The sequence below is a fragment of the Equus asinus genome, chromosome 13 (genome assembly GCF_041296235.1).
Source record: "Equus asinus isolate D_3611 breed Donkey chromosome 13, EquAss-T2T_v2, whole genome shotgun sequence".
In the NCBI taxonomy this organism is placed as follows: domain Eukaryota; kingdom Metazoa; phylum Chordata; class Mammalia; order Perissodactyla; family Equidae; genus Equus; species Equus asinus.
Window position 1 is genome coordinate 11652964 of NC_091802.1, and position 14972 is coordinate 11667935.

A 14972-nucleotide genomic window follows, 5' to 3' on the forward strand; every position below is an offset into this window, starting at 1 on the left:
GCCTGAGAAGCCACCACTTTCTCAGGAGGACTTCCTTGACCCTCAAGACTGGGTTAAGGCCCCTGGTCTCCAAGCTTTCACAATTCCCTGACTGCTCCTTTATGGCGCTTATCAGCTTCCAATTACCCACTTATTTGTTAGTCTGTGATGAATGCCTGCCTCCCCCAGGGGACTGTGAGCACCAAGAGGGCAGGAACCAGGGTTGTTTCTGCTCATCAATACAACCCAGTGCTCAGCACAGTGCCTGGTACATCGCACATGCACAGTAAATATCTGTTGAATAAATGAACGAGTGACGGCTAAAGGGGGTTCTTAGGTGGGGATTTAATGGGTGGTGTCAGGGCCATTGCCTAGGCTCTGAGTCGGATGTCTTGGCTTCTGCTCAGGGCCCGGTCCATGTCCAGCCTCTGGCCTTGTGCCCAGAGGCTGTCCAAGCAAAAGGAAGCAGAAGAGTCCTCTCCTAGAGGGAGGTGGCATGGAGGGGGCATTAGGGCATTAGCGTGGCTTGGATCCAGAAGCTCCTCCCTCTTTTCCAGTTCTCCAACCTAAGTTTTTGAAAGCACTTCATCCTGCTGCCCCCATCCTCTCTCCTCTTGTGGTCTTTTCTTCTTCCCTCCCAGAGGTTTCCTTCCCCTAAAAATGTACCCCTTCCTATCTTTTTCCCTCTCTTTAGTTCTTTCCGACTGTGTACTGAAGAACTTGAACATCCACTCTCTCTTACCTGGAAAAGTCCCCAGGAAGAGACACCCCTGCAGCTGGACCCAGAGGTTGAGTAGGGAGCTAACGCCCAAGGGGAGCAGAACAAGGATCTCCTTCTTCGGCCCCTGGTTCAAGACCACCCTGGACACAGCCAGCTTCAGCTGAAGAGGGAGTCCCAAGACCAGGGGCGGATCCAGCCCTGGCCCCAACCTAGAAGACAGGACCACCTTCTGCAGAGTGTATGGGCCAGGGACATAAGTTGGGGAGGAAAGAATGAACCACATCACTCCTTGTGGTCCCACTCCTAGCTGCCTCAATTCTGCCTCTTAGCCATACTTCTGTCTACTGGTCGTTTCCACCACCTAAATGCTGCCTTAGTTTTCCTGGCTTGACCTTCTAAAACCACATCCACTCCAGGTAAATATACCATCTAAATAAAAGTCTTTTGTTTACTGTGGGCATCTTCAAGATGTGTCCCTGGCCCCCACCCCCACCCTTAAGCCTCCCTAATATTGACATTTTGGAGTCCCCTTTTCTCCCTCCTGCTCCCAGGCTCTACTGAATACAGGCAGAACCCCCCTCTTACTTGATCTTGGAGGTGAAAGCTGAGCCAAGAAGGATTTTCTGGACTCCCAAGGGCAAGGAAGTGGCTGGAGCCTGCTGCCAGCTGGAGTCCCAGGTCCAGAGAGAAGGCCCAAGTCTCTGCATGAGGCTTGGGAATGTCTGGGGGCAGAAATGATCCTCCTGAGGCCTCCAGGCTGGGATTCACGGGGGGTGGGGCTAGTGGTGGAGGGAGACAGATGAAGGCAGACACGGAGCTGGCTATGGAGGGGGAAATAGCCTTTACCTTGGAAACTGAACTCTGCACAAGTCCCTGGAGGGAAGAATATCTAGGATGGGACTCTACAGCACAGGTTCTGAGGCTAGTGGGGGCAGACGCTGAGGTCTGGGCCTATCAGTCCAGCCAGTTATCCCAGAACAGGCAGCCATCCAAGGCAGGGACCACGTGGAGCCAGTGGCGGGAAGGAAAGATGCAGGGATGTCAGAATCAGGACATCTGACCCAGTCCCAACTTCCCCACTCTCAGTTTATTCCCCTCTGAGAGACACAAGCATGTGGTCTCCTCCGATGTGGCTCTCATCCCATCCCCCTCCTCAAAAACGTGGACTTAGACCCCCATGGTCACCCAGCCAGCAATGCTTTACAAGCTTTGCTCATGGTTCCTGCCCCTCTGATGCAGTTACCGGCAACTGGAGGTTGGAGGCAGGGAGTAGCAGCCCCCCAGTGCAATCCTCATGATGGGCTGGGGTTTGTTGGCCAGAGGCCCAGAGACCTGTCCAGCACAGCACCTCCTCCCCACCCACCCCCCAGCAGCACTGAGTCCCCAAGGATTTTCACATCCACCTGCAGAAGGAGGAGAGAGGCAGAACCAGAGGCCCCTGGGGCCTGCCTCCACCACTTTCTTCAGAGGCAGCCAAGTACAGCAGACAGAACACACATTTGAAGAGTCAGCTAGCATCCTTGGCTCCCTCAGGACTTGTCACTTATATACTGCTGACTGAACCTCAGAATTCCCGTCTGAAAAAATAGGCACAAGAACAGTAGCTTCATGGGGGTTTTGTGCAGATTAAATGAGATAACAATGGTAAAGGGATGCCCAGTAAACTTGGTACTGTTCCCCTTCTTCAGATATTTCTCCCCTCAGGACCAGATCTGGCTTTCCTGGTACCACCTCCCATCGTCCTGCCGGGGTCCAGCGCCCACTGTAAGCTGGGCTCGGTGACTGGGCACTTAGATCTCAGACCTGCCATCCCGAAGTCCCAGCCCAAACCAGTCATCCTTTGGGTTGGTATCACCATAGATAATCATTCCTTCTGGATCTCTAGTTCGAGACTCAAAGGAGGAGGAGGTTCTGGAAGGACACAGAAGAAGGACTGTGCATGGGGTGTGCCCTTTGAGGATAAATGTGGGGTGGGGGAAGGTGGAGTTCAGGGAGAGAGAAGGACAGGGAGACAGGGAAAAGAGAAGAGCTGATGGAGACGGGGTAAGGTCAGAGGACTAGGTCAAGGAGCTAGGTCAACCCTATACTATGTGATCTCAGAAAGGTTATAGGTCATGATGGTGACAGGCTTTTGTCCTGGGTCATTGCTGAGGTGCACAGCAGGAGGGTCCTGGGTCCTCTATCAGAAAGAGAAAATAAGCTGGAATAAGGATATGGTAGAGACCGACAGAGGGAGAGGCACTGCTACAAGGCCGGAGGAGGAAAGAAAAGAAGAGGGCAGAGGCAAAGAGTAGTTCCTTTAAGCACAGACATGGCTGAGTACCCCATCTCGCTCCTGCAGCTCCTGCACCTGGGTAGGAAGAAATGTCTCAGGGCCAGTCCCTGGGGGCTGTGAGGCAGTGGTAGCAGCAGCAGCAGCAGCAGCGGCGGCCACTGAGGCAATGTGGCCAGTGGGCCTCTGCTCTCCATAATCAGCCCTTGTCCTCTGTGTGGCTCAGACAACTCTGAGGAGAATGCATGGGGACAGGCAGCCTTGCACATGGTTGGTGGAGCGTTAAAGGTTGCCTTGAAGGGAGAAGGGGGGCAGGAGACAGAAGTACTGACCCTATGGCCCCTCTGAGGATAAACAGAGTGAGAGACAGAGTTCCTCCCCTATCCTCCCCCACTGCCAGCAAGTTTATAAGCTGAGGGAAAGCACCACATTTCCCCTTTCCTCCTCTCCAGCCTGACCTGGCTCCTCCCAGCCTTCTGCCCACCTGGGAAGGCTGCCTTGACAGGCCTAAGGTCTAGAAACAGTCCTGCCCTGCTCCCCAAGTAGCATCCTCCATCAGGACTAGAACTGAAACATGGAATACCAAATACCTAGCTGGGTGACTGTGGGTAAGTCACTCCACCATTGTGCTTCAGTGTCCTTGTCTGTAAAATATGAAAAATAATACCTACTTTATGGGGTTACTGTGAATGAGGATTAAGATAATGTAGGCACAGTGCCTGGTATCTGCTCTGAGCTCCTCTCAGTATTTTCCCAGGCCTCTGAGGCTGGCCTCATAAGGAAGTATTGTCTCTGAATGTGATTTAGTGGATACTAAAAAGAAACCAGTCCCCTGCTCCCAATTATCTTCCCTTATCCATTTTACAAGGCCTAACCATTTACCAATAGAAATTCATCACCCTCTCCCTGACCCATTTTAAAACACAAATGCCCCAAGAGATGTAACACTTTGAACCACTCTAGAGCTGTAGGAAACAGCTCTCAGAGCTGGGGGTTTAGGGCTCCCTCAGGGTCTGGGCGGGCTTGAATGGGTGAGTGAGAGTGAAGGGTAGAGCAGATAATCACTGCATACTTCCGTTAAAGGACCAGGAGGTGACTTTTGAGCCGTGGGGCTTCTCCGATGGAGGCTAGGACCCCAGATGATAACAGCCAGGGAGCCTCAGCAGTTCAGCCTTGACCCTTGCCCAGCCGCTCAGTCACGAGACCCCGCGGTCCCCGGGCAGGGCTGGCGGTGGGGGCCAGGGGGACGGGGAGGCGGGGACGGGCCTACTCTGCAAGCTGATTGGCTGGCGGGTGCGCGCCTGCGGGAGCAGAATTTCGGGGCTACCAGGAGGTGAGGGCAGCCCAGCCGGACCCCGAGAGCGTGTTCCGCTGCCCAGCCGGCGACGTCCCTACCACCCCGCTCCCTCGACTTTCCGGAATCCGAGTTTGTAGGCCCTTTAAAGGATCCCAGTTGCCCTTTGCCCGGTCCTGAGGAACGGAAGTGGGGGTTCTGGACTCCGGTCCCAGACGGTGGGGAATCGGGATGGCTTCCGTGCGGATCCGAGAGGCCAAGGAGGGAGACTGTGGAAATATCCTGAGGCTGATTCGGGTGAAGGCTGCGGGCCGGAAATCAGGGTCTCAAAGGGGATCAGAACGGCGCGGCCCGAGTCCGGGGGTGGGGGAAGGGAGAGGAAGAGGTGGGAGCAGGGGGAGGGGCACATCCTGGGGTCCTGCTCCGGGAGCAGCGGGGCCCTCCTAGCCTGATCTAGCCTCTGTCCCAACGCCGTAGGAACTAGCTGAATACGAGAAACTCTCGGATCAGGTGAAGATCACTGAAGAAGGTGAGGCCCAGCACCTGGGTCCTGACGGAGGCTGGGGAGGAAGTGAGGGATGGGCACCCCAGGCAGTAGCTCCAGGCTGGGCACATACCCAGGCCCTCTTTCTCTCTCTCTTTGTCACAACTCCGATCTCTGCAGCTCTGAGAGCAGATGGCTTTGGAGAGAATCCTTTCTATCACTGTTTGGTAGCAGAAATTCTTCCCGCCCCCGGGCAGCCACAGGGTAAGAACATTGGGACTCAGAGGTCCCCTCTCCAGTCTGCCTCAGAAGTCTCTCCGCCAGGTGCCCAGCAGCCTGACCCCTCTTTTTTCTCTCTCTCTCAGGGCCCTGTGTGGTGGGCTATGGACTATATTATTTCATCTACAGCACGTGGACGGGACGTAACGTTTATCTGGAAGACATCTATGTGAAGCCGGAGTATCGGGGTACTGAGAAGAGGCTGAGGCTGGGGTGGGAGAAAAGCAACACATAGACCGGACTGTCATCCCCTGCGTCCTAATCCCAGCCTATGGGCTTTTCTGATCCCCTTTAACTCAAACACTTCTTCTTTTGGCCTTTTTCTCCCCACAACAGGTCAGGGGATTGGTTCCAAAATCATCAGAAAGGTGGCCGAGGTGAGGAGAGGGATGGGACTACAAGCTAGGGCCTGGAAAAGCAATGGCATGGTGTGTGGGAGGCTCACCCAGGTTGAATGGAGGATGAGAAAGCTGCTTCCTTTTGGACCCCTGGAAAATGAGTGATGTCTTCCACAGGTGGCCCTGGATAAGGGCTGCTCCCAGTTCCGCTTGGCAGTCCTGGACTGGAACAAGAGGGCCATGGACTTGTACAAGGCCCTAGGAGCCCAAGATCTGACTGAAGCTGAGGGCTGGCACTCCTTTCGCTTTGAAAGGGAGGCCATGAGGGAGTTGGCAGGAAAGTGACGCCATTCCTTGGGGATCTTTCTCTATTTGAGCTTCTCCTTCCCCACCAGCTCAAGCACTCCTCAGAGATTGTTTCCACTGACCAAGGCCTCCCTGAAGAAAGGAGGGTTGGGGTAAATATTGCCGAAGTAAGAAAAAAGCAAAATTAGAGAGGCCCTTCTACCTCCTTGTTGAGGGTGAAAAATAAATGAGAATCACTATATCCTGATGTGGTGTTGGGTAGAGGAGTTGATGACACGGTAAGCTGCAGCCACTTTACGATCCTTCCTCGGTTTTGTGGTCAGTGGATGTTCCTTCTAGGGGCAAAGGTGGGCCCAAGATGACTTTCGCCTTCATTGGGCCAGAGTCTTGGCTCTGGCCTGTGGAATATAGAGAAAAGAAGAGCAAGGGGCCAGCTTGGCACATCAGGCTTGTTGGTCACATTTGGGACCCAGAAAAAGGCCTCCAATGTCTGCGCTAAGCATTTAGGATCCCAAGAATGAGGCAGGCCCACCGACTCAACAGATGGAGCAGGCTGCCACCTGGTGGTGGCATTTCAGGTGCACTGGGAAGGACCACTTGCCCCAACTTTTAAAAATCAGCTCAGCTAGCTAGTGCTTTTTCTTTCCCAGAAGTCACAAAGCCTTTATTTTCTGTTCAGCAAAACCAAAGCAGGCTTTTAGGATACAAGGAGACGAGAGGGGAAACAGGTTCATTTCCCACTTTCATAATATTTTATTACACAAATAGCGTGGGTTTGTTCTAGAAAAATTGGAATGGACATATAAAATAAAAATCCGTAGCCTTACTTACATACCTAACGTTAGCCCTTTAGTATTGATTCTTCAGATGTTTTCAGTGTACATACATACACCTAATTAGTTAAGTTAGTAGGGATTTATGGGATCACGCTCTTTTGCAACCTGTTCTTTCATTTAACTATATATCAGAAATCTCTTCCCAGACTATTAAACATACATCTATCACTTTCAGTCGTGGCATATTCTTTTGTGGATGAACCATTGGGTAAATGGTCATAATTTAGACACCAAAAGGGGATGAGCAGGTAATATAAATATGTAAATTGTAAGAAAAAGGATATATGGAAGCCTAGAGAGCTGAAGAGCCGTTTTAAAATTCAAATAAGAAATATGATTCAGCCAAACGGAACACTTCAGGGGCCCAAATTCTTCCAGAGTGGTGCCAATTTTTGGCCCTTAAAATCAGCTCACTGCAGGTGGGCCTTTAGGGCAATCTTGATCAAGAGATAATGAAGAGGGCTGGCCCGGTGGCGTAGTGGTTAAGTTCGTGCACTCTGCTTTGGCAGCCCAGGGTTCGTGAGTTCAAATCCCAGGCACAGACCTACACACTGCTTGTCAAGCCATGCTGTGCTTGCATCCCACATACAAAATAGACGAAGATTGGCACAGATGTTAGCTCAGGGCCAATCTTCTGCACCAAAAAAAAAAAAAAAAAAAGAGAAGGATGAAGAAGATAATGAAGATGGTCAGCCCCTTCCACAGATGAGAGCCAGAAGAATGCAGTCTCCTATGCTTGGCTCATCTCAGTCTGGCAAGGATTAATATCATTTAAACATGATGTTTGTCTAGTGATGGGGCTTTTCAAACTTAAATTTTAATGCAGAATAGATTATTTCTTGAAGGATGCACAAACAAGAGTGTAGTCGACCCTGGGGAGAGAAATTGGGTGGCCAGGGGACAGAAGGAAGGAAACTGCTTTTCCCACATACCAGTTTGGACCTGCTGAATTTTGTTTCATGCCCATGTATTACTTAAAAAAAAAATGAATAAATGAAACTTTCAGGGGCCATAGCATAGTGGTTAAGTTCAGCGTACTCCACTTTGGCAACCTGGGATGACAGGTTTGGATCCTGGGCATGGGCCTACCCCTACTCATCAGCCATGCTGTGGCATCAGCTCACATATAAAGTGGAGGAATATTGGCACAGATGTTAGCTTGGCTAATATTCCTCAACCAAAAAAAAAAAGAGGAAGATTGGCAGCAAATGTTAGCTCAGGGCTAATCTTCCTCAGCAAAAAATAAATAAATAAAACTTAAACATTAATGCAGAAGGAAAGGTATAGACTAGGAAACTTAGTATTTCCAGAATTTATGGTGCCCCTATCTTGATTTGTCTTTGCTTTTCAGAGTTTACACTTTTTGTGTTGTCTCTCACTTTGGGCCCACATCTCACCAGTTTTCGCAGGAGGTCTTTGCACTCCAGCATCACTCCGTTTTACAGCCTCCCCTGGCCTCCTGCCCACTCATCACTTCATTAGCCTCCTATAAGGTGACTCTGTTAGATGTTGGGGCTGATTGGTGTGGGGTGATAAGGACCCAGGTTCCGGACATTGGAGGGAAAACAGAGGAAAGGGCATTTAGGGTGAAGGCTTTTTAAGGGGAGAATAGAGAAAACAATTAAAGTAGCTCTGAAATTTGCCCACATCTGTATCCTCGCTTCCGCTACCACCTCTCTTTGAAAATTGCCACGGCCTCCTAACTGGTCTCCCAGCATCCTTCTGTAACTGCCCCTCTTCATGGGGTGGTTCTTTTTTTTATCATAGATATACATTATATTATTTAAAGAGTCAAAAAATTCTATAAGGCTTATATAAAAAACAGTAGTCTTCCAACTCCCCACCCTCTTCAAAGACAATCACTTTCAACTGAGTTTTTAAATTGTGTTATTTTTTGTTTTGTATTCACCTTCATATGTCAAACTCAAAATAGCATGCAAATGTTGCTACTTCTTGATGTTTCTGTTTTAGGCACTAGCTATTGACTTCCCACTGCTGGAGATGAGAAGCTAGCTCTCTTTTCCAACCATCCCATTCCCACTTTCCATTCTCCCCTCCTTCCAATATTATATCATGAATCTGGTTGGATCTGTGTTCAGTGTTTACATTATTATAGTTGTGCAAATGATCTTCACAGTTGAGTCATGTAGATAGTTCCATTGTTTTTAGTTCCCGCATAGTTTTTGTTTCCCCTGGAACTAATACTTGCCTCTTCTTTGTCCGCTTAGTTTTCTGTATACTCTGATTGATCCCCAAATTCTCCTTAGTTGTGTTAATTTCTTCCAAGGATATACAGACGCCAAACAAATAAGGAATTTGATCTATTTCGTTTGAAGGACTTTCTCCCAGAACCGTAGATCTTTTCCAGCACAGAGGCTGCTCTTTACGTTGGAATCTCCCTTTAAATCCATCCTGGGGACTCCCTTTGCCTCTCTTGTGTTGATGCCTGTTTCCTAGAACCTATGTTTTCATCTTTCTCAGTTTATCTTGATGGAGCTTCTTGAGAAAGGGTGCGTGGGAGGTAAATTGCTGGGATTTTATAAGTCTGAAAATGTCTTTGTTCTACTCTTGTACTTAATTGACAGTATGGCTGGGTATTGAATACTAGGTTGGAAATAATTTACTCTGAAAAAAAATTTTTTTTAAAGATTTTATTTTTCTCCCCAAAGCCCCTGGTACACAGCTGCATATTTTTAGTTGTGGGTCCTTCTAGTTGTGGCACATGGGATGCCACCTCAGCATGTCTTGATGAGCGGTGCCCTGTCCGTGCCCAGGATTTGAACCCTCAAAACCTTGGGCTGCAGAAGCAGAGTGCATGAACTTAACCACTCAGCCACAGGGCTGGCCCAGACTCTGAGAATTTTGAAGGCATTTCTCCATTGTCTTCAAGCTTCTGGTGTTGCTTTTAAGAAGCCTGAGACCATTCTTATTCTGGATCCTTTGTATGAAGCCTATTTTTATTTTCCTTCCCTCTTCCCCCAACCACAGCTTTTAGGATCTTTTCTTTATCCTAGCATTCTAATATTTTACATGGAACTGTCTTAGTGTTGTCTCAGTGGGTCTTCTCAATCTGGAAACTCATGTTCTTCAGTTATGGAAAACATTTTTGGATTGTTATTTTCTGGATGAGTTCCTCCCGTCCATTATCTCTGTTTTCTCTTTCTGGAACACTTGTTATTCAGATGTTGAATTCCATGGACTAGTCATTTAATTCTCTTTCCTTTTTCCTATCTTCTTCATTTTTTGCCTTACTTTCTGGGAGATTTCTTTTCTTCTTTTGTTCTTTTGCTGATAAAGATTTGCCCTGAGGTAACATCTGTGCCAATCTTCCTCTATTTTTTTCCTTTTTTTTTTTTAGTATGTGGGCTGCCAGTACAGCATGGCCACTAACAGAATGGTGTAGGTCCACGTCCAGGAAACGAACCCAGGCCGCCCAAGAGGAATGTGCTGAACTTAATCACTAGGCCACGAGTGCTGGCCCTCTGGGAGATTTCTGTTTTTTTTTTTTTTAAGATTTTATTTTTTTCCTTTTTCTACACAAAGCTCCCCAGTACATAGTTGTATATTCTTAGTTGTGGGTCCTTCTAGTTGTGGCATGTGGGACGCTGCCTCAGCGTGGTTTGATGAGCGGTGCCATGTCCGCGCCCAGGATTCGAACTGACGAAACACTGGGCCGCCTGCAGCAGAGAGCGCGAACTTAACCACTCGGCCACGGGGCCAGGCCCAGATTTCTGTTTTTTAAAAGATTTTATTTTTCCTTTTTCTCCCCAAAACCCCCTGGTACATAGTTGTATATTTTTAGTTGTGAGTCCTTCTAGTTGTGGCATGTGGGATGCTGCCTCAGCATGGCTTGATGAGCAGTGCCATGTCTGTGCCCAGGATTGGAACCGGTGAAACCCTGGGCCGCCAAAGCAGAATGCACAAACTTAACCACTCAGCCACGGGGCCGGCCCCTCTGGGAGATTTCTTTAATTTTATTTTCCAACCTTTCTATTGAATTTTTATTTCTACTTTCATGTTTTTCATTTCTAAGAGCTCTCTGCATTTTTTTAAACATTCCATTTTTGTTTCATGGATATAGGTTCTTTTCTTGTTTCTCTGAGGATATTCATGACAGTTTTTAAAAAAATGTTTTTCTTGGGGCCGGCCTGGTGGCGCAGCACTTAAAGTGCACGCCATGACGTGGTAGGCGCCCCACATATAAAGTAGAGGAAGATGGGCACGGATGTGAGCTCAGGGCCAGTCTTCCTCAGTGAAAAGAGGAGGATTGGCAGCAGTTAGCTCAGGGCTAATCTTCCTCAAAAGAGAAGAAAAAGAAAAAAAGAAGAAAAGTGTTTTTCTCCTTGCATAGTCTTTATTTCTTCTAAGCTATTTTTTTTCTTTCTCTATGTGTTTTGGGTTCTGTCTTTCATTTTAGAGGCCTCCCTCAAATGTCTAGTAATCCTCAGCTGTCCACTTATATTTAAGCTTGGGACACTAGAGTACTGATTGGAAACTGTGTGTGTATATTGTGGGAGGTAGGGAGGCTTGTCGACCGTGAACTGTACTATAGGGTGAGCCACTAAGCTATTTCAGTGAGGAGCCTCTGATTTCAGTATCGTTAGGTCTTTTTTCTTGTCTGATCAGATTTCCTAGAGAAAACCCTTCCAAACTCCTGCGTGGAGGATATAAGCCTCGCTGTAGGTATTCTCAGAGCTGGTTGAAGAAGTCTGGGGGAAGTCTCAACATTCAATACGTAAACTTTCACTTCATCCTCATTTTCAGTATCTATCTAACCATCCACCTATCCATCCTTCTATCTTCCTCCCAATCTCTCTATTTAGAAGTACTAAGGCAAGCTGGGGCATTCTGTCACACATCCTTTATACTCAGCTAGAGTAATTTTACTAAAAGGCAAGTCTGCTGAAGATCCTGTAATGGCTCCCTCTGCTCTCAACAGAAAGTCCAAGGTTCTGAATATGTTTTAATCCCTCCAAGCTCTGGCCCAAACCAACCCTTCCGACCATGTTTCCTCTCCAAGTGGGTTCTAACCACGTTAGACTTATCAGTACCTTACATGCACTGTACCCTTCCCTCCGGACCGTCTGCACACGCTATTCTCCTGTATGAAATGCTGTTTCCCTTTTCCCACTCCCATCCTTTGCCTGAATGAACAATGACTAGAGCAGATGAGGAAGAGGAAAAGTCACGCCTGGGAGGACTGTTGGTGCCAGAAGCTCGGAAGTTGGTGATGGTGTCATTTCTAAAAGAAAATTCAGGGCTGGCCCGGTGGCACAGCGGTTAAGTGCACACGTTTCGCTTCAGCGGCCTGGGGTTCGCTGGTTTGGATCCCAGGTGTGGGCATGGCCCCGCTTGGCAAGCCATGCTGTGGTAGGTGTCCCACATATAAAGTAGAGGAAGATGGGCATGGATGTTAGTTCAGGGCCAGTCTTCCTCAGCAAAAAGAGGAGGATTGGCAGTAGTTAGCTCAGGGCTAATCTTTCTCAAAAAAAAGAAAAAAATTCTTTAAAAAAATTTAAAAATTAAAAAAAAAAAGAAAATTCAGTCACTCCTATTGCTTAAGAGTCCAGACCCAAGGGGGCCAGCCCCGTGGCTGAGTGGTTAAGTTCGCGCACTCCACTGCAGGTGGCCCAGTGTTTCGTTGATTCGAATCCTGGACGCGGACATGGCACTGCTCATCAAGCCACGCTGAGGCGGCGTCCCACATGCCACAACTAGAAGGACCCACAACTAAGAATATACAACTATGTACCGGGGGGCTTTGGGGAGAAAAGGGAAAAAAATAAAAAAATCTTAAAAAAAAAAAAAAAAAAAAGAATCCAGACCCAAACTCTTCAGTCTGACAGCCCAGCCAGCACTCTTGATAACCTGCCCCACTTAATACCTCTGACTCTCTCTCCTCCTTATCAGAATCACTGCTGATGGTCTCTTTACCATTCTACTACCCTACTTATTGCTATTCCTTCTCAGGCACCTCAGGCTATACCTTGAAGGCACCTCTTCTTTTGTGAGCCCTTTATATGCTGGTGTACTTGAGAGTTCCGTCATGGACCCGATTCATTTTTCAGTCTACACCTTTCTTTAGAGATTTAATTTTCTTGTACAGCTTTAACTATGACTAACATGCTGATGATTCCCACATGCACCTCTCTAGCCCAGACCTCTCCTGGGCCCCACGCCTGTATGTCCACTGGTGTGCAGGATATTGATTCCTTCATTCAGTTAATATTTGCCATTCCAGGAACTGTGCTAGGTACTGGATGTACAATGGTGGGGACAAGCAGACATGGGACCCAGTCTCTGACCTCACAGAGCTTATAGTGTAATGGTAGAAGAAAGACGATGGATAAATTATTAATATTATAACCATGATAAGTGCCACAAAGGAATATAGGATGCTTTGGCAGTATGAAGTGGGGGACCTATCCTTGTGTGGGCATAGTGGAAGGCTAAAGAAATTATATTTAACTTGGAACCTGAAAGAGAAGAGAAGTTGAAGACAAAGGATCATGTCCACCTGGATGGTGGATGCTCAAACTCAAAGAGGAAAACCGCAATCACTGAAGTCCTCAACTTCTCCTCCAAACCTTTGTCTCTTGTGTTCTCTCTCCCATGACTGGCATCACCATTCACTCAGTAACCCAAGGTAGAAATCCGAGAGTTGTCCTGTGTTCCTCTGGCTTCTTCACTGGCTCCTGACCCCACCCGATCCACCCCTCATCACTAGTTGTTGATTCTACTGCAGATTTAACATGTGCAAATCAGCTTGTACCTCTGTTGCCCATAGCCCTGACCCAAGTAGGTCCTCAGCATCTTTCTTACCTGCAAGGGCTCCTCACGGGTCTCATCGTTACGCTTTAATCTATTCTCCACAGTTGTAAAATGTAAATCTTATCACATTATACTACTGCTTAAAATCTTTCAATGGTTCTCCATTGTTGATAAAGTAAAAGCCATTCTTTTGAATTTGAATTACAAGTCCTTCACAGTCTAGCTTCCTGCAGCTCCCCACTTCAAGCCAAATGCTATTTGAACTAGCTGCAGTTCCCAAAAGGACCTACACTTTGTTGTTATTGTTGTTGAGGAAGATTCACCCTGAGCTAACATCTGTTGCTAATCTTCCTCTTTTTGCTTGAGAAAGATTCTCCCTGAGCTAACATCTGTGCCAGTCTTCCTCTATTTTGTATGTGGGTCGCTGCCACAGCATGGCTGAAGAGTGGTGTAGGTCCACACCCGGGATCTGAACCTGTGAATCAGGCCACCGAAGCAGAGTGCACTGAACTTAACCACTACACCTAGGGCTAGCCCTCAAAGGACATACTCTTTCTGCTCCTCTGCACTATGGTTATCCTTATTCTCTCAAGAATATTCTTACTGGGGCTGGCCCCGTGGCCGAGTGGTTAAGTTCGCAAGCTCCACTGCAGGCGGCCCAGTGTTTTGTTGGTTTGAATCCTGGGCGCAGACATGGCACTGCTCATCAAACCACCCTGAGGCAGCATCCCACATGCCACAACTAGAAGGACCCACAACTAAGAATGCACAACTATGTACCAGGGGGCTTTGGGGAGAAAAAGGAAAAATAAATAAATAAATAAAGCTTCAGTTGAAAAGAATATTCTTACTGCACTTTTCCTCTAGCAAACTCCTACTCATTTCCATCACCTCCTCTACATAGTCTTCCCTGATCACTCAGTGACTATTGTCTCTTTGAAATTTCCTCTATACCTAGTCCTTCTCTCTATCATATCTTCGATCAAACTCCATGCAGTTATTTCTTAATTTACTTGTTTAAACTTTTTAATTGCCTGCCCCTTCCCCACTACATTATAAATTACTTGAGATCAGGGACCACATCTTGTTTTTGTATCCCTAGCACTTAGCACAGTGATTGGAACACAGTGAGGGCTAAATAAATTTTTGCTAAATGACTAAATGCAAAACATGTGATTCTAATTTCTGTGCTATTTTATTCACTTCTACCTAAATTTCTTACTTAGTTCAAGAATCCGAAGTGTGCCCTCTACTATCCTTACTCCATAACAACTGTTCCTGTTTTGAATTTCCTCAGCATTTGGATATCACATCTTTGTGCTGATCTAAGTTGCATTTGCTTTTCGGTACTGCCTTGAAATTATTTTTTAACCTTTCATTATATGCATGATCAGAATTTTCTCTAGGCAAAAACGTGACTCAAATTTCCTACAGCAAGGAGTTACAGATGCTCGAGACGATACGCGCCTGCAGACAGTAAAGCTCAGCGCCTGCGCACTAGGCACTTTTTTTTTTTTTTTTTTTGCCTTTCGACTCCTCCTCTTTTTTTTCTTTGGAGCGTGCGCACCAAGAAAGACAAAGGTGGGGAAAGTGACCAAGCAGTCATTTAGGCGCATGCCCATCCCTAACTTGTCTAAGCCTGGGGGAGCTCCCAGTGGTGAAGTGGGTGTGGCCTGACCAGGCGCTGCAGAA

At 47.5% G+C, this 14972-nt stretch overlaps 2 protein-coding genes across 2 annotated transcripts; one reads left to right on the forward strand and one right to left on the reverse strand.

Moving 5' to 3' along the window:
• Positions 1-303: 303 nt before the first annotated feature.
• Positions 304-3169, reverse strand: SHBG (sex hormone binding globulin). The gene is given in 13 exon segments (XM_070482402.1): positions 304-460; positions 722-929; positions 1286-1422; positions 1547-1591; positions 1594-1651; positions 1944-1984; positions 1987-2042; positions 2044-2066; positions 2068-2106; positions 2425-2611; positions 2788-2879; positions 3051-3067; positions 3070-3169. Coding segments are annotated over 13 exon segments (1113 nt in total). The 3' UTR covers positions 304-350.
• A 1080-nt stretch (positions 3170-4249) lies between these two features.
• On the forward strand, positions 4250-6683 carry SAT2 (spermidine/spermine N1-acetyltransferase family member 2). Its single transcript, XM_014861554.3, has 6 exons — positions 4250-4563; positions 4744-4795; positions 4931-5014; positions 5116-5217; positions 5366-5406; positions 5545-6683. Exons 1-6 carry the CDS (start codon positions 4498-4500, stop codon positions 5710-5712), a joined length of 513 nt encoding a protein of 170 aa, XP_014717040.3. The 5' UTR covers positions 4250-4497; the 3' UTR covers positions 5713-6683.
• Positions 6684-14972: the final 8289 nt, after the last annotated feature.